At 36.1% G+C, this 22,519-nt stretch overlaps 2 protein-coding genes across 2 annotated transcripts in view; both read left to right on the top strand.

The window, feature by feature from the left end:
- The first annotated feature begins 1,531 nt into the window (after nucleotides 1–1,531).
- Nucleotides 1,532–5,581, top strand: LOC147292221 (vicianin hydrolase-like). Its single transcript, XM_086235213.1, has 13 exons — nucleotides 1,532–1,749; nucleotides 1,860–1,929; nucleotides 2,323–2,381; nucleotides 2,524–2,599; nucleotides 2,957–3,034; nucleotides 3,137–3,224; nucleotides 3,341–3,593; nucleotides 3,766–3,881; nucleotides 3,970–4,190; nucleotides 4,321–4,352; nucleotides 4,698–4,800; nucleotides 4,902–5,010; nucleotides 5,304–5,581. Exons 1-13 carry the CDS (start codon nucleotides 1,561–1,563, stop codon nucleotides 5,470–5,472), a joined length of 1,563 nt encoding a protein of 520 aa, XP_086091339.1. The 5' UTR covers nucleotides 1,532–1,560; the 3' UTR covers nucleotides 5,473–5,581.
- A 13,808-nt stretch (nucleotides 5,582–19,389) lies between these two features.
- Nucleotides 19,390–22,519, top strand: part of LOC147292219 (vicianin hydrolase-like) — an 8,029-nt gene continuing 4,899 nt past the window's right edge. Inside the window, exons 1-10 of the mRNA XM_086237145.1 lie at nucleotides 19,390–19,448; nucleotides 19,614–19,689; nucleotides 20,224–20,301; nucleotides 20,605–20,692; nucleotides 20,774–21,026; nucleotides 21,131–21,246; nucleotides 21,333–21,550; nucleotides 21,659–21,690; nucleotides 21,800–21,902; nucleotides 22,001–22,109. Of these exons, the coding sequence (XP_086093271.1) occupies nucleotides 19,629–19,689; nucleotides 20,224–20,301; nucleotides 20,605–20,692; nucleotides 20,774–21,026; nucleotides 21,131–21,246; nucleotides 21,333–21,550; nucleotides 21,659–21,690; nucleotides 21,800–21,902; nucleotides 22,001–22,109 (1,058 nt within the window). The 5' untranslated portion in view covers nucleotides 19,390–19,448; nucleotides 19,614–19,628. The remainder of the gene's footprint in view (nucleotides 19,449–19,613; nucleotides 19,690–20,223; nucleotides 20,302–20,604; nucleotides 20,693–20,773; nucleotides 21,027–21,130; nucleotides 21,247–21,332; nucleotides 21,551–21,658; nucleotides 21,691–21,799; nucleotides 21,903–22,000; nucleotides 22,110–22,519) is intronic.

Genomic DNA, 22,519 nt, shown 5'->3' with positions numbered 1-22,519 from the left:
TGTTCGACCTCACAGGTTGGCAAAAATGTAAGAAACGCAATTGTCAAGTTATCAATTGACGTATAATTAGACAGTCAGAAATATGATAGTAGTCAATTGTAAGTAAATCAAAACATTAGGTATTAAATTGAAAAATTTAAAACTATAGGGTGCAAATTGTGAAACACTCCAAATCTCAAAGGTGTAAATTGTAATTTGATTTTTTTAAATCCAAACATATTTTTTTTTTTATAGAATTATCCAAAGTTTACACTGTGGGCGGCAAGATTTCATACCAGTTACCATAGAGTGGTCCACCCCATTATATAAATAATTGTTTTGTCGGACTAGTAAAGAAATAATAACTTAGTCGCTAGTGATAGACTGAGAAAGAAATAATAATCCATTAAAAATTGCAATATGGACGACTTTACATATTTTAAACTGTTTATTTATTTGATTTCTCATATGGGTAGAGGACACCACCAATTATTTTTGTGACATTTTGATCATATTGAATGATGTACAGGTCCATGTGGGAAACATGTCTTGTATAATATTAATGGTATACCAGTCAATTATTCATTCTGTAAGTTTGAGTTATCACTCAAATTTTTTTTTTTTCAAATGTGAGTTTTTAAAATTAATTGTTAAAATTTGAAAACTAATTTATTTGGTATGAAATTTGAGAATAATTTTTAAATTTTAAAAATAATGGCTTCTAAAAAAGAATGAAGCGTAAAAAAAAGAAAAAGAAGAAAAACAATGTTTTATCAATTTTAAAAAAGGCTTGTTTTTTTTTTTTCTACAATCTGTTTTTAATAATGGTCTACCAAACATATTTTATATCTAAAATACATGTTTTTGTTTTTGAAAAAAAAAAACTTTTTTTAAGGCCCACTATAAAAAAAAAAAAAAAAAGTAAGTCCCAGTACAGTCCACCTTAATGAAATCACCTGAAAAAATGCACTGGGCACAACGCTCAGCACACGCAGCCTTGTCAGAATTGTCACTGTGCAATAATACCCAATAATTGCCACTACTGGAATACCAAACAGGCAATTTTTTTGAACTCGATCCCTCCTTATATATAATAGGACAATATTTGGGTCACTCTCATGGGGTATTCCAAGGTCACTCCATCCCCCCAAATTTCGATTTTGGCAATGTCAGTGTATGATTGGAACCGTTCACTTTTTAGATAACCAATTGAAGATCATCTCTGTAAAAAATCAAATCAATCGGAAACCGTTTGGTTATATAACTGTTGTCAATTAAGTAGAAAAAATTGATAGTTTTCAATTAAAGAGTGATTTTTTGACCAAACCGTTGATTTTTTCTATTTAATTAACAACAGTTATATAACCAAATGATTTTTGATTAAGTTGATTTTTTGCAGAGATGATTTATAATAAGTGATCTAAATAGTAAACGATTCTGATCATACGCTGGCACTACCGAAATTGTAATTTTGGAGAGAGGGGTGACCCAACTAGTGTCCTATATAATATGAGAGATTGAAGGTAGTTATAATGTAAATTGTGTAGGCGGTTTGAGTGGAAAACCAGAGCAAGCTGCAGGATGATGAAGGGTACTGAAGGAGGAGGAGGTCCTCTTCTCTTGTGCTGCTTATTCATAGTCATAGCTTTTGGCTTAGCAAGAAACGCTGAGGGTGCTGTGAAAGTGAAACCCAGTCATTATTCAATGCCATTTAATAGAAGTAGCTTCCCACCTGGTTTCATATTTGGAGCTGGCACAGCTGCTTATCAGGTGTGTCACTGTGTGTATACAATTAAATAGTGCACCCACTTCCATTATTGGAACCCATACTTATTATCCATGTGTTTTTAATTTGTTTAATTTCTTGCTTTTTTAATTAGTCTGAAGGAGCAGCACTTATCCATGGGAAGGGACCAAGCATATGGGATACTTTCACCAGAAAACATCCAGGTTTCTCCCTCTCATAATCTCCTCCCATTCCTATTCAATATCCTATAATTTCATTTATAATTTGTAGGAGAAGACCCTAAATTCAAAACTCATAAATTTAAAATAAATATTTATTTTAATTACATCGAAAAGCAAAGCACTGATGTACAGTTGTATTGCCCTTTGTCCACTTCTACCCAGTTGCGGTATCTTTTGTTTAATCATAAATTACTATAGTATTTGGAGATTTTGATTAATATATTGATGACGACCCATATTTTAGTTACCAACAGGATATGAAAACTTTTTTTTTTTTTTCATGTCAAAATTATGGTAATACTGGATCCCTTTTCCTTCTGTTAATATTGTTACTTCTCCATTATGTTTTTTACCAATTTTAAGTTGCTATGGCAGAAAAAGTTTCTGATGGTAGCAATGGGGATGTGGCCGACGATTTTTACCATCGTTATAAGGTATATATGTTCCCTTAACATATATATATATATATTTGTGTGTTAGTTATACTTATTTTTTAAATTATGATAAACTTATAATACGTACGTTTTTAATTAATTAATAGAATGCAGCTTTCTATTGTATTTGTACGTTACACAGGAAGACATAAAATTGATCAAAAAAATCGGCTTGGACTCCTTCAGATTTTCGATCTCATGGTCAAGAATACTACCTAGTAAGAATATCATCTGTGAATGATTAATCCATCTCCACCATGCATAGTATGCTTAAATTTGTTGCTCTACCTAGTGATCTCATAATTTAATTAAATTTGTACTGGGGATATATCATTTTGAAAATGAAAAATGCTACTCAACCCAACCATAAATTTTTTTCAACATTAATTTTCTTATTTTTCTCACATATATATATGTTCCATAATATATATTTTGAGGCTCATCTCAATAAGAGCACCCATGTGAGAGATGTATGTTCAATTTATTTATTTAAATTTTGATAACATATGTTTTGATAATTGATTTGCAAGTGATCGATGCTGATGAATATTTTGCAAATTAATTTGTCCCCACAGAGGGAAATGTTAAAGGTGGAGTGAACCACGAAGGGGTCAAATTCTACAATAATATTATAAATGAGCTCTTATCCAATGGTATTTATTCTTCAATTTTCCTCTCCTCAATTTATTCCTTTCAACAAAGTGGCCCTTAATTCTCCTATTATTGACTTATATAGTCCTATTCCTTGACAACAGGAATAGTGCCATTTGTGACGCTTTTCCATTGGGATCTACCACAGGCACTTGAAGATAAGTATGGTGGATTTTTAAGCCCCAAAATTGTGTAAGTCCTCAATATATCTGACAAAACTAAATTCGATCATCTAACCCATCCTGCATAATTGAAGATTATGGAGATCACTGTGATATAGTATTAAATGGTAATAATTTGGTTAACAGTGATGACTTTCAAGATTATGCCAACTTTTGTTTCAAAACATTTGGCGATCGAGTAAAGAATTGGGTTACACTGAACGAACCCGTTACATATTGTGTTAATGGGTACAACGGTGGTACTCATGCACCGGGTCGATGTTCCAACTATGTCGGAAATTGCACTGTCGGTAATTCTGCCACAGAGCCCTACATTGTGGGTCATCATCTACTACTTGCTCATGCACACACTGTGAAATTATACAAGACCAAGTATCAGGTTGGTAAAACGAACTCAAAAATACCCTAAACCTTAAATCGTAAACCCGAAAATACCTCATTTTTATGTGTTGTAGTTATTAATTTCATTTTATTTTCTATTTCATAAAACTAATTATTTTAATTCTTTCTCTTTAAAGTGGTAAAAGATTCTAAATTTGAATTTAATGCAGGCCTTTCAGAAAGGCGAAATTGGAATTTCAGTTGTAACATATTGGTATTTAGCAAAATCGGAAACAGCTGCAAGCAAGAGGGCAGCCTCTAGGTCTCTTGATTATGTTTTTGGATGGTGAGCAATTAATTAATATTTTTCAAGGACAACCAATTTAGTTTTAATTATCAATTTAATTGTAATTGTAATTCTAATTAATTTGTAGGTTTGCTCATCCTGTTACATTTGGGGACTATCCCCAAACCATGAGATCTACAGTGGGAGATAGGTTGCCTAAATTCACCATTGAAGAGTCTAAGCTCCTCAAAGGATCCCTAGATTTCCTTGGTGTCAATTATTACACAAGTACTTATGCAGATGCGTCCTCACTCTCCTTTAGCGCTGTCAACCAAAGTTTCTTTGGAGACATGCATACCACTCTCTCTTGTATGCTCACTGTTAATTTAATTACCTCATTTACTTAATATATAATTTTGGATCTATATACATTTTTATTATTCATCTATTCCCTGTTAATTAATGAAATCATTTAATTACTCTTTTGCCTCTGCCACAGATGAGAAAAATGGGGTTACTTTGGGTTCACCGGTACTCTTCCCTCTCAATCTCACTCTTTTATTTGAGTATATGTACATTATATATATTTGATATAATATATTGTCAGAAATAATAAATTAGCTAGAACCACACATTTGTACATGAGTTTACATGATTGTGATTATAATTTATAGTATGATAATATATATATAAATTTGTTTAACAAGAAATAGTAATCCAGAAAATTAGTCCAAACATGCATGGAAAGGTACATAGTCGATGAAAATGGCAAATTGTTAGTGCACTACTTATTTATGCGAAAACAATATGCATATGTATGTGTCAATATGTGTGTACCATTTTTATTGACAGTGGATTAATTGATTGATTTTGCAGACTGCTTTGAGCTGGCTTTACATCTATCCAAAGGGAATTCGCGAGCTTATGCTACATATAAAGGAACATTACAACAATCCGCAGATTTACATTACCGAAAATGGTATATATAATTAATAAATTTTCTAATGGACTAGCTATATATGACTGCATTTTCTCAACTTTCTATATATAACATTATTATATTGTTTTGTGTTGTTGCAGGTGTTGGTGAGGCAAATAATAGCTCCCTACCCATTAAGAATGCTCTAAAGGATAGTACAAGGATAAGATACCATTATCTCCATCTTTCATATCTTTTAAAAGCCATCAAGTGAGTACAACTGTACAAGCACATATATATATATATATATGGTTTCCCCATAAATAAGTAATATAAATTAATAAAATATAGAAATACCTCCAAATTTAAATTGATGAAAAACATATTTAATGATTAAATTTAATATAACTGTTGAAATAAATAATAATTAAAGTGAATCTAGTCTTTAAAATATAATTTTATCCCTCAATTTAAGTATCTTACACGAAGAGGTAGAGAAATATATAGTACTAGCTAATTTAATTGAGTTTTGACGCACTTGAATTTTAATTTGATATGTGCAGGGAGGGTGTTAAGGTGAAGGGATACTTCGCATGGGCGTTATTGGATGTGTATGAATGGGATTCAGGATACACTATTCGATTTGGGCTCACTTACATAGATTACAAAAATAACTTGAAAAGATATCTCAAGTACTCTGCCTATTGGTTTAAGATGTTCCTCCTCAAATGATTAATGATGATTAATCAATAATTGTAAGCATGTTGAATAAATATACGTAGCCCAATATCGAGGCCACGAATTTGTCTGTTATATAATACCCAACTTTTAATTTATTCATTTTAAATATTAAAACTTTATGCTTTATCAGTTTAAATACCAATTTAAGTAGTACATATTTTTTGTTTGTTAGTATAAGAACAAATTAAGCGGACGAAAGACATTCATTTGGGCTTAAAAATCTCGTTCAACATTCAAACGCTAGTTTAAGTATTTGAACACTCACTCAATATTAAGGGTTAAAATGGGTCGATTTTTACTCGACAATCGACCCGTTTTTGTGGCCGATATGCAACCAACAACAGACCCAACAAAGTCAGTTCAGTTGCTACCAACCGACCCACGATAGTTGGTTCGATGGTCGTTTTTGGATATGGGAGATAGTCAGCAACCCGACAACCGACCTTATGAAATTAATTTGGGCCTTTTGTAGCTTGGGCTGTGTTACCTGTGTAGCACCAGCCTTTGTGTGTGACTGTGTGAGAGTGGAAACAAACCAGAGCCCAGGACCCTTCTCCTCTCTACCTCTCTTTCTCTCTGGCTCTCGACTCACTCATTTCATCACTCTCTTAGTCTCAGCCCTAATTCTCTGTTCTATCATCTTCTCTCTTTTCAGCGAACAAGAAGCCCTAATCTATGCTCTCTCATCAGACATCATTCACTCTCACACCCTCACTCTATGAGCCCTAATCTGTGCTCTTTCATCTTCTCTCTTGACCGTGATCTCTGCACTCTCATCTTCTCTCTCGCCGGCGACCAAGAAGCCACCTCCGCTACTCAGTTCAGTTCCTCTGCTCTCTGTTGTCTGCGATTGCTAATCTCATGTAAGTCCATCTCTGATCTCTCTCCTCAGCCTCTCTGTCTTTATATTCAATTAGTCATTGGTTTGAGTTTGATTCAACTATATGTTGTTGAACCTCAACTGTTGTGAAATTAGGCCCAATGCTTGTATTTGGTTGAATGTTCTAACTTGTGAATTGTGATTATGCTGTTCTATTGCCTGAAATTTGAATAGTATAATACTTGGAATTATAGTAGAATACTTGGAAATATTTGAAAGTGGTTATCCTTATTTTCTTTATAGTTAACAAACATTTGGTTTTTACAAGCTCTATTGAGTATATAATTGTATAATTTGTTATTTGTGTTGTGAAAAAAAAAATAGTCGGGCCATAGCCATAACCGACCTGACTTCAATGGACAAAGTCGGGTGGCCAACCATCAACCAACCCACAATATTGGGTGCGTTAGTTTTTTGGCCGATATGGACTCGACCCAACCCATTCTCAGCCCTACTCAGTATATTTGTTACCAAACTGTGATTGTATGATAATTACAAAATTAAGCGACTCAGTAGATAGTGTTGGCGGCTCAGCTTTCCTAAGCGGGTGACAATATCTCTTCGATTTTGGGCCAGCAAGAAGCACACTAGACTCTCCTTGTTGAAATTTGATCATATACCTTGTTGAAATTTTGATCAACAAAGCTCTAATACCATGTTGGAATTTTGAAGACCTGATACCAAGTTGAAATTTATGACCTGCAATTCAGTATCTAATCACCAGTTTATAAAAGAAAAGAATTTGCCTAAAAGATCTCAACTCATGGTGTGATGATCCATTGTCATCTACAGCTCCTGGAGGATTCATTTTTCATATATCATTAATTATGATTATCGATTGTTATGTGAAGTTTAGGACAAGTCCCTAAGTCTACAACATAAAGATCTCAACTTATGGTGTGATGATCCATGCATTGTCATCTATAACTCATGGAAGTGATAATCCATTGTCACCTACAACTCATGGAGATGATGATCCAATGTCATCTACATCTCATAGTGTGTCTCTACGCCTATTTGATACAATATCATCTAAGTGATATTTATATCAAGTTGCATAGCAATTGACAACATAAATATCTTGAGGAGGTTTATCTAAGACAATTACATGAGCTTGAGTATGAAACCTTCCTACTTAGCTTTAATAACATAAATATCTATGATAATGATCTCAACCATCAATTGTGAGCTTGAGTGTCAAACCATCTAACATATAAGTCAAAGCAAAAAGCAAAACAATAAAAGATATTTTCTGTCAAAGTTGGCTTGACGATCGATTGTTAGTGTCTTGACGATTGATTGTCCTCCTAACTTCCAGTTTTCTGGAGAAGTTGGCTTGGGCCACATTTTCCAGAACTTTTTCCTTCGTGCAAATATCAGTTTAGACATTAACTTCAACACTCCTAGCATGTTTGCAACTTTCCGCCAACTCCTTGACTATATGTACAACAAACAACGATGTAGGCATCCCTTGGCTCAAAATCGCTTATGTTCAAAAATAAGTTTTGGACAAACTCTGCTAACATCACACAGGTAGCAACGATACTACTTAACTTGAAAAAACCCAAGCCCCCTCTTTTTGTTCTTTTTCCTACTCATTATTGCCCACCAATTAATATATATCGATCCTCTTATCTACCCCCTACTTTAAGCTTCCACCATTGCCTAACAATTTCATCCCCTTAACTGCTCCTCCACCTCTCCCTCATGGCTTTCCTATACCAGTCCTAGGTTTTGGCCTTCCTCCCAACCGCTTTTGACGATTCATGCCTCTTAACACGACCACCCCTGTTAATCTTCAATGCTTACATAACCCACTATACCCAGTCAATGTAGCCAACACGTACAACAACCCATTAGTTTTTCCCCCACCCAAACCTTCTCCCAACCACTGCCTATTCGTATTTTCTATTCTCAAACCCTTTCAAGAAATTACATACCCCACCCAGCTTTCCCATTCTATTCCAAATCCAAGCTCGGCCTCTCTAACTTTAATGGCTACCAAGACAAAGACCCTTATGTTTTAGTTGCCTCAGCTGAATGATATTTCGAATATTTTGAAATTTTGGATCATCATAATGTATCGGTGGTCGCATACAGCTTGGTAGTGATGCATCCCTTTGGATGTGTTGATTCGAACATAGGTATCGCAAGGACTCTTGGGCCTTGTTATTGGATCTATTGCTCCATCAGTTTGGGGTTGGTAACTCTTCAGTCTTTGAAGCAAAAATGACCAATTTACTCCAAACGGGCCCAGTGAAGGAGTATAAGGCCCAATTTATTAAAATGGCCTATAGAGCAACGAGCTGGTTTGATGAGCAACTTATGAACACCTTCATTGCTGGGCATGAAATGAATGAAAAAAGAGAAGTGGGTTATGGCTAATTCGGATTGGGAACTAGTAGGAATGAGTTTTTTTGTTTGTTTTTGTTATAATGTTAATGTTGGTTAAGAGGTGTTAAGTGAGTGGACAAATGCTAAAAAATTTGGATAGGAGACAATGAAGGGATAGGGATTTAAGGGATAATAGATTTCAACTCGTATTTGTTGTACTACGGACCAAATTGAGCCCTCTTGAGTCTGGCCCACCAAGGTTGAAAATATTAGAAATTCCTTAAATATCGGTGCGTAAATCTACGGATATATTGATGGATATATCGATATCGATATCGAAAATATCAGTGTAACTTAACGAACATATTTAATTTTCAAAGGAAACCTAATTGGTTATCTTAAATAACATAACCAAATCTCCAAACCCATATTACATAGAAGCCCACTAGCATATTACATTAAACAACCATATTCAAGTAAATCTATTAGTTACTTTCCCAACATATTAGTAAATTTTATTTTTTACCCAAAATACTAGTAAATTATTATTTATTTAACCAATATATCAGCCTACATCCATACTGGCCCATATGGATCAGTCCATTCTCAAGCCCCTAACCCACCCATAAGGCCATAATTGCTAGCTTTTGTTTGTTTTTTGCCACAAACTGTGAGCTTCATCCTTGCACGCAACAGCCAGATACACTACAAGAAAAATCATTTTGGGCGACGAACCTAAATTCATTGCCTAAACCCACTTTGGGCAACGGATTTCCATATTCGTCGCCTAAAACCATAAAAGTTTGAGCGACGCAATATTTCGTTGTCGAAAGAGACTTTTGGTGACGAATATTACTTTCATCTCCTAAACAACCTTTGAGCGATGAACTAATGTTACGTGCCAAAATGGTCTTTGCGTCGTACTTTGGACGATGAATATGCAGATTCGTCGCCTAAGTGTACTTTGGGCGACGAAATACGACATTCATCGCCTAAGGTTACTTTGAGCGACGTAGGTATGTAGTTGCTAAAAGGAACATTAGGCGACGAAATGTTGAATTCGTCGGCTAAAGGTACTTTGGGCGATGAATCTGCATATTAGTCTCCCAAGTCCTTAAGTGCATTTTTTGTATGCATTTTTATGCATGTATAAGCATACAATGCGATCATGTTTCCAACAATTCGAACCATTCATTTTTTAGTTCCCGACTCAAAGATCATCCCTGCAAAAAATTGGCCCAATCGAAGTTGTAGAAGTTAGGTAACGGTGGTCGAAGTAATGAACGATCATGGTTTTTCTAATGTTAATTGAATGGGTAGATGAATTCCGATTGGGCCAATTTTTTGCAAGGATGATTTTTGAGTATGAACATATAAAATAAACGGCTTCGATCATTGAAATCAAGTTGTGCTCTTCACAATTATTGAAACAACAAGAATTCAACGAAAAAGTTAATAGAATTATACTCTTCAAGTGTATTTATATATAGAAGCTCACATCTCAATCATGTTTTTAATGATCCGAACGATTCATTTTTTAGTTCCCCACTCAAAGATCTTCCTTCCAAAAAATTAGGTCAATCGGAGATGTAGAAGTTAGGTATCGAAGCTCGAACTTATGAACGATCGTGATTTTTCTAATAATAATCGAATAGATATATGAATTCCAATTGGGCCAATTTTTTATAAGAATAATCTTTGAGTAAGAACATAGAAAATGAACGGCTCCAATAGTTGAAATCACGTTGTGGTCTTCATAATTATTAAAACAACAAGGGTTCAACGAAAAAGTTAATAGAATTATACTTTTCATTTGTATGTATATATAGAAACTCACATCCCGATTGTGTTTTTAACGATCCGAACCGTTCATTTTTTAGTTCTCTACTCAAAGATCCTCCCTCCAAAAAATTAGGTCAATCAGAGATGTAGAAGTTAGATATCAGATCTTGAATGTATAGACGATCATGGTTTTTCTAATTAAAAGGTCCGTAGGCGACGAATGTATGCTTTGGGCGACGAAATGGGCCGTCGCCTAAAGTGTAAAAACTTTGGCGGGGTGAAATGACGTCTTAATATTTTGTCTTTTAAGCGATGAAGCACATTTGTCGCCTAAAGCATGCTTTAGGCGACAAATATACCATTTCGTCGCCTAAATATTCTTTGGGAGACGAATGGGCTTCGTCGCCTAAAGCGCTCAGGATTTTTAATCCCATTTTCTCTTTCTCTTTTGATGTGACTCTCAAACTCTCTCATCTCTGATCTCTCTCGATCTCAGCCCACCCCAGCCCATCTTTTTCCATCCCCGACGCCGGTGCTTCTCCCAGCCTGGCCCAGCTCTCTTTCTCCCTCATCTCTCCCATCTCTCTCCGATTGAAACCCACTAATCCCAAAACCCATCCTCAAAACCAAACTCTTTCCGATCGCCGGTGCTCCTTAGCTCCTATCTTTCTCTCCCATCTTTCTCGATCACCCGCCTTCAGCCCCCCAAAAACCCACCCCCGAAACCCACAAATCCCACCCCCACCCCTAAACCTTCCTTACAGCAAGCCTACCTAAAATTTGTGGGTAATTTTTTTATTTATTTCTTGTTCTATGTGGAATTTATGTTTTTTTTTTTGATTGATGCCGTAACAATTGATTTCAGGTCTCTTCCGCGAATTGATGTTGATGATTTCATCGATGATGATGATGATGATGATGATGCTGATGTTGAAGTGGTGTATGCAAGTAGTTCAGATGACCAAGAAATTAGTATTTCTAGTGATAATGGTGATTCAGATTAGTAAGTCATTACTTTGGTTTGCTATTTATATCTCTTAAGTTGGTCATATATTTAAATGGTAAGTTGGTGATTCAGATAACAATTTTATTTCTGATTAATATAAATATTTATTAAATTGTGCAGATGAGTTTGATAATAAGGGCGAGTGGATCTAGGACGTCCAGGCCGATTATCCAGCCCAAGGTCGCCTCGAAACCCACTATACCTCCACTACCTGACTCGAGTACTGGGTCAGCTCCTGTGTCCCAGAGGGCTCGCCGATCTCACAATTATGGTTAGGTCGGTGATGCAGCTGCCCACGCCTCATCGTCATAACTCCCGGGTGATGTCTGAGAGATGGAGAGACATCACCCGGCTAGGGTAAGAGAAATGTTAATACTTATTTTGTTTAGATTCAATTGTATTTATACATTATAAGATTACAATAAAATTAATTGTTATATTTACTTTTGTAGGTACCAAAGCGTCGATGGGGTCATGTAGAGGGTTAAAGTCGGCAAATATCATGCGCGCGATGAAGACGAGGATTCCAATCATGTTCGCGGATGATCACCGACGATCGGCTGGCCTGAAGGTCCACATTATGTTTGCGCACGACGTCAAGGGGCTTGTCCGTACCAACTGCCCATGCTTGCCCCAGTTGTAAAAAGCTTGATCTCGCTCACAAGGATCGCATGATGAGATTAATCTCTGTGAGTATAGCTCGATTAATACAAAATGATGAATTTGATCAACCCTAAAAATTTAATATTTATTCTTTTCAGGTATATTACAACGTAGGGGAGGATGCCATCACAACTCGGTATGTGCAGGATTTATTCAACAGTACTTACAAGCAGTGGAAGTACAAGCTGCATAGAGAATACATGATGTGGGCGTCGGTAGCTAAGGCATTGGCCAACCCCCCTGAGGAACTGGTAGATCAGCTTGACCAGTGGTAGTATTTGTACACGGAATTCCAGACTCCTAAGTATTTGGTACGTTATATCATTTTAAGACTTCAAAATACTATTTCTTATGTTATACCTTTATTGTATATGCACTAGCACATTTACAATTTGTATTTAACAGAAGAAGTTGACCGCCAATGTTAAGAACCGGAAAGCGCCAACAAGGATTGACCATCATGGTGGTTCGAAGCCCATCTCATACAGGTTGGAGTCGCGACGTTTGGTACATCATTATTTAATATAATACATATATATTCGTTAGTATTATTTGGGACTTTGAAAACATTATTTTCTTTTTCAGGCAGGTTCGCAATTCCTAGAGATCGACACCTACGCAAATGTCTATGTGCAACCCGGATGTGATGCGGCCATAGCAGAACACGTTAGTTTTTTATCTTTTAATTTTTTCACAATTTTTTTATTTATATTTAATTTCCTAATTTCTAACTTGTGTATACCATTTTTAAGGATGAGATGGTGGCCATAAGGACGAGGTATTTGGAGGAGTTGGTCAGCCATCACCTTCCTGACACTCCATTGGAGTCGATCCAAGTACTCGTTCTTGATTCCTGCCTTTGTATTATGACAGACGCATTGGGTGTTAGACCCGGTAGGGAGATACGCGACATGAGATATGGTCGGGTTCGTGACGTCAACGCCTCCTCGTCTTATTCTCAGCCATTTGCAGCCGTCGCTGAACTGACCGCTCGAGTAGAGCAGTTGCAACATCAGCTAGATTCCTAGAGTGCGACTCGCGAGACCTTGATACAGACACATATGAGTCAGATGCAGGCACACATGCAGGCACACATGCATCAGATGTTCACCTAGTACCTACCTGGGTTTCAGATGTAAAAGCCGCCGCCACGACAACCAGGGATTTCGATGATGCGATCGACTTAGGATAGATTGACCACTAGGGTCATTAGTTATTGTTTGTATGGATATTTTGATATAATTATTAATTTTTTGCTAATTTGTGTTAATATAAATTTATTAATAAATTTTGTGTTATATAGTTTTATGATAAATAAATAAATAAAAAATAAAAAAACCTTGGTTGACGAATCTGGTTCGTCTCCCAAAGGTACTTTAGGTGACAAAAAAATGATGTCGTCGCCCAAAAAGGTCTTGGCAGACGAATCAAATTCGTCTCCTAAGATATCTTAGGGCGACATAATTATGGTTCATGGTCTAAAGTGCCTTTGAGTGACAAATATATGCGTTGCCTAAGGTATCTTTAGACGACGATTAATAGCTTTGTCGCCCAAATCAACGAGGGGAGATGAATTTTGGTTCGTGTCCGAAAGTAGCCTTAGGCGACGAAAGCATGATTTCGTCCCCTAATGTCCAGTGCGATGAGATTTGAGCGACGAATCTCTCGACAAAGTGATTTCGTCGCCCAAAACTTTAGGCAACGGAATCGTATTTTGGGCAACGAAATCATTTCGTCGCCTAAGCTCTTTTTTTCTTTCCTTTTTTTGGTAGTGATAGAGACTGAAATTGCCGATAACTCGCAATAAACCTGCCGGTCTTTCAATATCCACTGCAATTTCTAACTATTCTAAGTGTACACTTTTACTTGTTCGCTTTCTAGGATTGAGACTTTAAAGGAGCCCTTCTGTAATGGCGACAAAGGGTGTTGCCGGAAGTTGTTTTTCAAAACAACATAAATACTTCTTCTTCTACGAGATTTTGGGTGAGCATAAGCCGCAGTGACCAACTAACCCAATGGCTTATGCTCGTCCTCATTTTATTAAATTTATTACTTTATTGTGACTATCTTATCCTTATTCTTAATTTATAAATAAGGATCTGAGCCATGAGGGGTTTATTGATCAAGAGTCCGTTTCAATAACTCGCTAATACCTCCGATCACTCGCTCGCTGATATACGAAAGAAATATTTTACATGGCATTTAAATATCGGCCTCTAGAAAAGCCGATATCTCGGTCGAAATATCGTCGATATTAGTGATATTTTCATCCTTGCGTCCCACTACACCTCGTCATGAATTTTATTTGAGTCACCTATTTTACCATGTGTTTGTCATCGGCTTTGATTCAATTTGTTGTAATATGAACAATATAAGCCCAATACTAGAAGAGTTACTAATATTGTTAATCAAATAGATAAATAATAGGCTTATTTGCACATTTAGCACTTGACTCTAAGGTTTTGTCTCAATTTACCCCCTTATATTTTTTTGTCTCACATAACTCCCTGAACTTTTATTCTGTGTCTCACTTTGCCCGATTCCGTCAACTTCGTCAACACCACAGTTAAAAATGCTGACGTGGAAGGGTAATCTTGTCATTTCAGCCGTAAAATATTTTTAAAACAATATTTAAATTAATAAAACAATAAAACTTTAAATTAAAATAATATTTTAAAAATAAAATATTTAAAATCAATTAAATTAAAAAAAAAAAAACCAAACCCCTCATTTCCCTACGCATGCCAGCCCCCTCCCCCTCCCCCTCCCCACCATTCCGGCCACCCCCTCCATCGTCGCAATGTCGCACCTTCCCCCCAAACCAACCCAACCCACCCGACCCCGTCGCACTCCTCCCAACCCTGACCCAACCCCCCTCCCTCCCCGCCACCAATCCCCGTCCACCCTCCCAACACAGCCCTGTCTACCCCACCCACCTAGCCCCCTCCTTCCCCGCCTACCTATCCCCGTCCACCACCCCAACCCAGCCCCATCCACCCCACCTACCCAGCTCCCTCCCTCCCTGCCTACCTATCCCTGTCCACCCTCCCCAACCCAGCCCCGCCTCACCCCACCTCCACCTCCACCCACTGCCCCAACTCCTCCCCGCCCAGCCAAGCTCCGTACCACCCAGCCCCGCCCCGCCCAGCCTCACCCTTCCCCGATCCTCCCCACACAGCCCAACCCCACCCCAGATCGGCCCACCCCCAACCAGCCCTTGCTCTGCCCCGCTCAGCCCCAACTCGGCCCACCCCCCAGGCCCAGGCCCAGGCCCAGGCCCTGCCCCGCCTTCCACCGCACCCAGCCCCAGACACCCAGCCACAGCCCCGCCCACCCAGCCCCATCGCACCCCTACCCAGCCCCGTCGCACCCCCACCCAGCAACAGCCTGCCCGCCCTTTTATCTTCTTCCCTACCCAGCAGCAGCCCCCCTCCCCGGCCTTCTCCCCCCAACCCCAGCCTCTCCCCGATTGTCTCCTCCCAACCTAGCCCCTCCCCCGCCCCACTCAAACCCCTCCCACCCTCCTCCTCCGCCTCCAGCCCCACCTCAACCCACCCCACACAATCTAGAATTTTGGGTTGCCAACATGGCATATTGGGTCTCACAAATTACCACATGGCACAAACATGGCACCTCTGTGGCTGAAAAGACGAAATTACCCTGCCACGTCAACATTTTTAACGATGGTATAGACGGAGTTGACAGAATCGGGCAATGTGAGACATGACATAAAAGTTTAGGAGGTTATGTGAGACAAAAAAAATGTAAAAGGGTAAATTGAGATAAAACCTTAAAGCTAGGTGCCAAATGTGCAAATAAGCCTAAATAATATGTATGAAGTTTTATTTTAAAATGCTTCAATATTATTGATAATAAATAATTGTTAACTAATACTCCAAATTGGTTTATATGATGAAGAAATGATGAAATATGACTATAAAATAGAAACAACACAATCAAAATGATTTAAAATTATAACTTAAAAAAGATCGTAGACCAAAAGTAAACTAGGTATAAAATAAGTAGATCAAAATTGAATTGAAAAAAAATCATAGACTAAAATTGAACTAAGTATAAAATAAGTAGACTAAATTTATAATTTACTCTTTTCTTATATACTTCAAATTGTACATTATTTCACTTTTCCAATTCCTTTCGCATCTATATATAAAATATCTACATTTATATTATGAATTTTTCTTTTTTAATTTAAAACGGGCTTTGATGATACATACAGAGGCGAGTACTGATAAGATATTGACCTTTCAGGGGCAATTCACGTTTTTTTTTTTCTTATTTCCTTTTTCGTCGTTTTCTTGCCTGGACAAGGAGAGGTGCATAAGATGTACAGCTGTCAAATACACACATGGTTGGTTTTTCATTAAATTTAAAGATCAGGACGCAATGAATTTTTTACTTCTTCTTTTTTGCCAAATATACAAAAGATACGAGAGTAGGGCAGGCAATCTCCTTGAATAGTAGGGCAAATCTCCGTGAAAAGTAGGGCCGGCAATCTATAAATGACACTTTTTTTTTTGTAAAGATATATGTTGACACTTACTTATAAGTTATAACCCTTCCAAGTTATCGACAAAATTATAAAAATTCAAGAAAGCAAAGGAACAATGTGCTTGTTACTTTTCAAGCCCAGCATGTGTTTCACGCTAATGCTTAAAATAATTAGTTGCATATATGGCAGCAACCATTAATAATAATGCTAATTAATCAAGGGTTATTTACAAATAAATTAATTATGACCACACCAAATCTTCAGGACAACAACTACCGGAGGTTCATTTTATGGAAGAAAGAATTTCAATGTAAGGTTCATTTTATGGAAGAAAGAATTTCAATGTAGCACGAACATCATATGATATATAAACAGGGAGATGGATCCATAACATTCTATTTTTTATACAAGTTTTGACACAAGTTTTTAATAGGGCCCACTACATACAAAAGTTTAACGATCCGAATTATCTATTTTTTAGGTCTCCATTGAAAGATCATATTTATAAAAAATTAGGTAAATCGGAAACCATTTACTTACAAAGATTAAATGATCAATATTTTAACTGTTTATTTTGTTGATCACTTAATTTTTGTAGGTAAACAGTTTTCGATTTACTTAATTATTTGTAAGAATGATCTTTTAATGAAGATTTAAAATATAAATGGTTTGGATCGTTAAAATCTTATATAGAGTAAATCTATTAAAATTTGTGTCAAAATTTGTATCAAAAATAAAATGGCATGTATTCGTCCCATATAAACAGATTTAACGATTCACTTGATGACATAAAACTAGGAATTTTTTTTTTTTTTTCTCTCGGTTACGACTCACTCAGCCAAATTAATGATTCACAGATGCCAGCCAAAACCGGCCAGATTTTGGAATTGGGTCTGATCTCAAATTTCTTTTCAAAATGGCTTAGGCATGAGGCCTGCTTTTGAATGAAGAATGGGCGTTACATTAAGGCCCACAAAACCTGTCCTAGCTCCACTCCACTGCCTGGTAGCTCTCTCTCTCTCTCTCTCTCTCTCTCTCTCTCATCACAAAAGTCTTTGGCACGAACATTTCGGGGTCCAGCGCAGGCAGGTCACATCAATGGAATCAGTAAATTAATGGAGGATCGATAATGCAGATATATACATATATCCATATCATTTTAATAAAATATATAATAAAGTCTGTCAAATAATTAAATTATTATTATACATTTATACATACACGAGTTCTTTTAATGTATTAGAGGGTAGCGTCTCCAACCCCTGATAAGTGATAATCATTTCCGACAGCAGCACGATCAGCACTGTCAATGGTTTAATGTGGTCAGTCATTTTACTGTGTAGCTGATCGATCGAGCTGCATGAGTTTTGATAGACATGCACCATACATGATCATTCTAGCTAGCTAGGAAGTGTATAAATAAAGCCTGGCCATTAGGGTTGAAGAGCAATTCGAGCCAGACATTATATATGGCATTTGAAGGTCGACGCTTGGTGTTGTTCCAGCTTATTGTAGCCCTGCAGCTGCGGGCTACTTGCTTTTTGGTCATCAGCACCACCACCACCACCACCACCACACCAACACCAACTCATTATTCCATGCCATTTAATCGATCCAGTTTCCCAACTGGATTCATTTTTGGTGCTGGTTCAGCCGCCTATCAGGTGTGTTAATTTATACGAGATAATTGAAATAGACACACTCTCTGCACACGCTCATATACACACACATACAAGTTTTCTTGTTATATATGTACATTAATTTTAGCATGTGTGTAATCATTTTCTTAGAACTAATTATTTTGTTTCTTCACTCTATCAGTCTGAAGGAGCAGCATTTATAGATGGAAGGGGACCAAGTATCTGGGATACTTTCACAAAGCAACATTCTGGTCTCTCACTCTCTCTCTGTCTCTGTCTCTCTCTCTCAATCAAAACCCTCCCAACAATATCATCCATCAAGCTACATTCATCCAATCAATATTTGTGTTGATATGCCAAGTTTTCGTTTATTTAAATATAAATTGATTCTGAACTTTAATTTTTTATACCCATTTGAAAAAAAGAGACAAATAGATAGGGCGGATCGGATCCGGCTTTTAACAGTAAGATTGTACTTATGTACATATTGTTCTGTTAATGACCCTAACTATCTTGTTTGTAAACCATCTAAATATTTTTTTAGTCGGTGTTTTTTTTTTTTTGGCCAAAAAAGAATTGCAGTAAAAGGGAGAAACCCAAAACAAAAAACAAAGTACAAAGAATATACCGCACCGAAACAAGAAGCTAACAAAACTAACACCTAACCAAAGAAAATTCGCTATCAGAAACTAAGAGTAGTCGGGTGAATTCAAATCCAACTAAAAACTGCTTCCGACTGTTACTATACCTATATCGGATCCTCTGCTTAAATTTTTTCTCCTTAATTTTACTTAATTTTTAATTATAGATTCAAGATTCAAGGTATGTGAATAAAAAAAGAATGTATAGTGTAAGTGGTGAGGGGGAGTGGAGGAATGCCTTAGAATCATAATATTTCGATTCTCTTAAATGTAATCTAAGTTACATTCATAATACTTCTTGAATATGTAAAATCACATTCATAAATTCATAAGTCTTGAATTTATAGATATATATATATATATACATATTATAATTAAGAGAAATTAAGCTTCTGATCATATATATTACATTAATTTATTGATGAGAAATTTTATATATGGTGGGATGACAGAAAAGATTTGGGACAATAGCAGTGGAGAAGTGGCCGATGATTTTTATCACCGTTATAAGGTACATCAATTATTTAGTTGACCTGCATTTTCTGATGATGGATGAGGTAGATATATATTAATATTATACATGAAGTGAACATGCAAGCAAAGCTCTATCTTCAAGCTAGTATATAATTAATAATGCACAGTTTTTCTTCATAAATTGATCGTTATTGTGTGGCAGGAGGATATAAAATTGATGAAAAAAATTGGTTTGGACACCTTCAGATTCTCTATTTCATGGTCAAGATTATTGCCCAGTAAGAACATCCATTGCTATTATTCTATCTTATCAAGACTTATATATTTAAATTATTAGTTAAACCCTATTTGGTTCAAGACATCATACCTCATCTTACACATGATGATGTATGGCTTGTGGGATTTACTTCACATTGTAATTTAATGATCGAAGCCGTCTATTTTCTAAATCTCTATACAAGGATCATCTTTGCAAAAAATTAAGTAAATCGGAAACCATTAAGACATTTAATTGTGATAGAATAAATAGACGAATATATGGATTCTATTAACACCTGAAATGATGACCCATCAAATGGTTAAACGATTTTAGATTTATCTAATTTTTTGTAAGGATGATCCTTGTATATAAACTTAAAAAATAGACGGCTTTGATCATCGAATTACAATGCGAAGTATGTCCTACAAGCCATACATCATCATGTTTAAGATGAGATATACCTTAACGAAAGGGGCCTAATGTATATATATATATATATATTTTTTTTTTTTTTATCATGACCATTTGATATATTCAACTCCTGCTTTCTCAGAGGGGAAAATTAGTGGGGGAGTGAACCCACTTGGTGTCAAATTCTACAACAACGTCATCAATGAGCTCCTATCTAACGGTTACAATCTCATTCTCTAGCTCTCTTTTTACTATATATATATATATAATCCGGTGTACATAAATAATTAAATGTTAACTGTGCAGTACATAATAGTTAATTTCAACTTTCATGGGTGTGACTTAATCATTAATTCCAATTTAATTATATGTACAGTAACATAGCATAAAATTTAAGAAGTGAAAAATTAGTACTTATTAAGCATGTTAGAATTATTGTTTCGGAAGCTTAATTAAAGTTGAGTAGTTAGCAATCTACGCTCTTCAGCCTCTTCCTAATTTTCAGTACTATGTGATCTAGTAGGTATCAAACCCTTCGTGACTTTGCTCCATTATGATCCTCCACAAGCACTTGAAGATGATTATGGTGGATTACTAAGCCCTAACATAGTGTAAGTACTCAAATTTATATATTTTCCACGAGCAATTAGTACAATTAAAAATGACGTTAATCTCACTTGCTTAATTAATAGAGATGATTTTCGAGAGTATGCGAATTTTTGTTTCAAAACATTTGGAGATCGAGTCAAGTTTTGGATCACAATGAATGAACCCAATGGATTTGCGATTAATGGATACAATGGTGGTACCTTTGCACCCGGTCGATGCTCCAACTATTCTGGGAATTGCACTGCTGGTAATTCTGCGACTGAACCCTACATTGCTGCCCACCATTTGCTTCTTGCTCATGCTGCTGCTGTCGAATTATACAAAAGCAAATATCAGGTCCGTACGTACTTAAAATATGAGACACTGTACAACATAAAAAGTTCATTCTTCATTTGAAGAAATATATATGTGCGCTCATTAATATGAATTAATGTGTGCAGGCGTACCAAAATGGAAATATCGGGATTACAATTGTGTCACATTGGTTTGTACCTAAGTTTCCAACTGATGCAAGCCGAAAGGCAGCCACTAGAGCTCTTGATTTTTTTTTTGGATGGTGAGTGTTGTAACAAACGTATATAATTCATAATAGAGTTTAAAACATAATTCATAATAGAGTTTTATGCTCCATGATTCATGTAGGTTTGCCGATCCAATAATACATGGTGATTATCCCCAAAGCATGCGATCCTCAGTTGGGAATCGATTGCCCAAATTCACTGAAGCTCAATCAAAGCAGCTTAAAGGGTCTCTCGATTTTCTTGGACTAAACTACTACACCGCAAATTATGTAGAAAATGCACCTTTATCCAACACTGTCAACTATAGTTGGGGTGTGGATAGTCGAATCACTCTTTCCAGTATGCCCACGTAAACTGTAACCTCATACTTAATTTATAGTACTCTAGACATGAAATTTCAACTATTTTATATTTTATACTAACCATCAATTTTGTTAATTGTCACAGCTGATAAAAATGGGACTCCTATTGGTACACCGGTAATATCTTCCTCATATATATTGTTTTGTTTTTTGTTTTTTGTTTTTAATATTGAAAGAAATTGAATCCTTGACAGATCCTAATATATCCCACTCTCTCTTATTATAGACTGATTTGAATTGGCTTTTCGTCTACCCGAGGGGGATCAAAGAGCTTCTTCTATATATAAAGAAAAAGTACAAGAACCCGGTTATTTATATAACTGAGAATGGTAAAATGACTTTCCTATCCTTAATTTTTATAGTTATACACTTATACGCTTTTTATATTACTTTAGTGTCCTATTTTCTATATTACTTTTTTTTGCAGGACTGGCATATGGATATAATGAGTCATTGCCAATTAAAGAAGCCATCAAGGATAGTTTAAGAATCAAATACCATCATCGCCATCTATCATATCTTTTGAAGGCTATTAAGTGAGTGATCATGATTAAAATATATAATAGTTAATTAGCGAAGGCCTTGTTCTTATTATTTTCGGTCAAAAGTACGTATATATAATGGTATGGCATGAATTCATTTAATTATTCAAAAAAATTTTGAAATTTTTTCATATAATGCTCCCTAATTAACACATTTGGATTCTTCATCATACATCTACTGAATTCGAAAAGGGTTAATTCCTCTCCTGCATCATTCTCTCCCAATTAAGGCGAAAAGAGTGGGCAAGGGTGAATGTTAGAAAATAATTTGAGGTTAGCTAATAGAATTTTAAATCCAAATTCCCCATATAAAATGATAATAGTATTGCATGCACTCCACAAACACAATGCTTTTTCTACTATTGATACGGAAAGTACGTAGATTTTCTTTTAATTTATTCAGA

Source organism: Dryas octopetala, chromosome 3 (assembly GCF_963921425.1).
Source record: "Dryas octopetala chromosome 3, drDryOcto1.1, whole genome shotgun sequence".
NCBI classification, from domain to species: Eukaryota; Viridiplantae; Streptophyta; class Magnoliopsida; order Rosales; family Rosaceae; genus Dryas; species Dryas octopetala.
This window is presented reverse-complemented; position numbering and strand designations above follow the sequence as displayed.

What these genes read in the sequence shown, in the direction of transcription:
- LOC147292221 (XM_086235213.1), top strand. Translation starts at nt 1,561, where the DNA reads ATGATGAAGGGTACTGAAGGAGGAGGAGGTCCTCTTCTCTTGTGCTGC. An exon ending in TTTTTAAGCCCCAAAATTGT is followed by an intron (nt 3,225 to 3,340) that starts GTAAGTCCTCAA and finishes TTTGGTTAACAG; the next exon opens with TGATGACTTTCAAGATTATG. An exon ending in GATTTACATTACCGAAAATG is followed by an intron (nt 4,801 to 4,901) that starts GTATATATAATT and finishes GTGTTGTTGCAG; the next exon opens with GTGTTGGTGAGGCAAATAAT.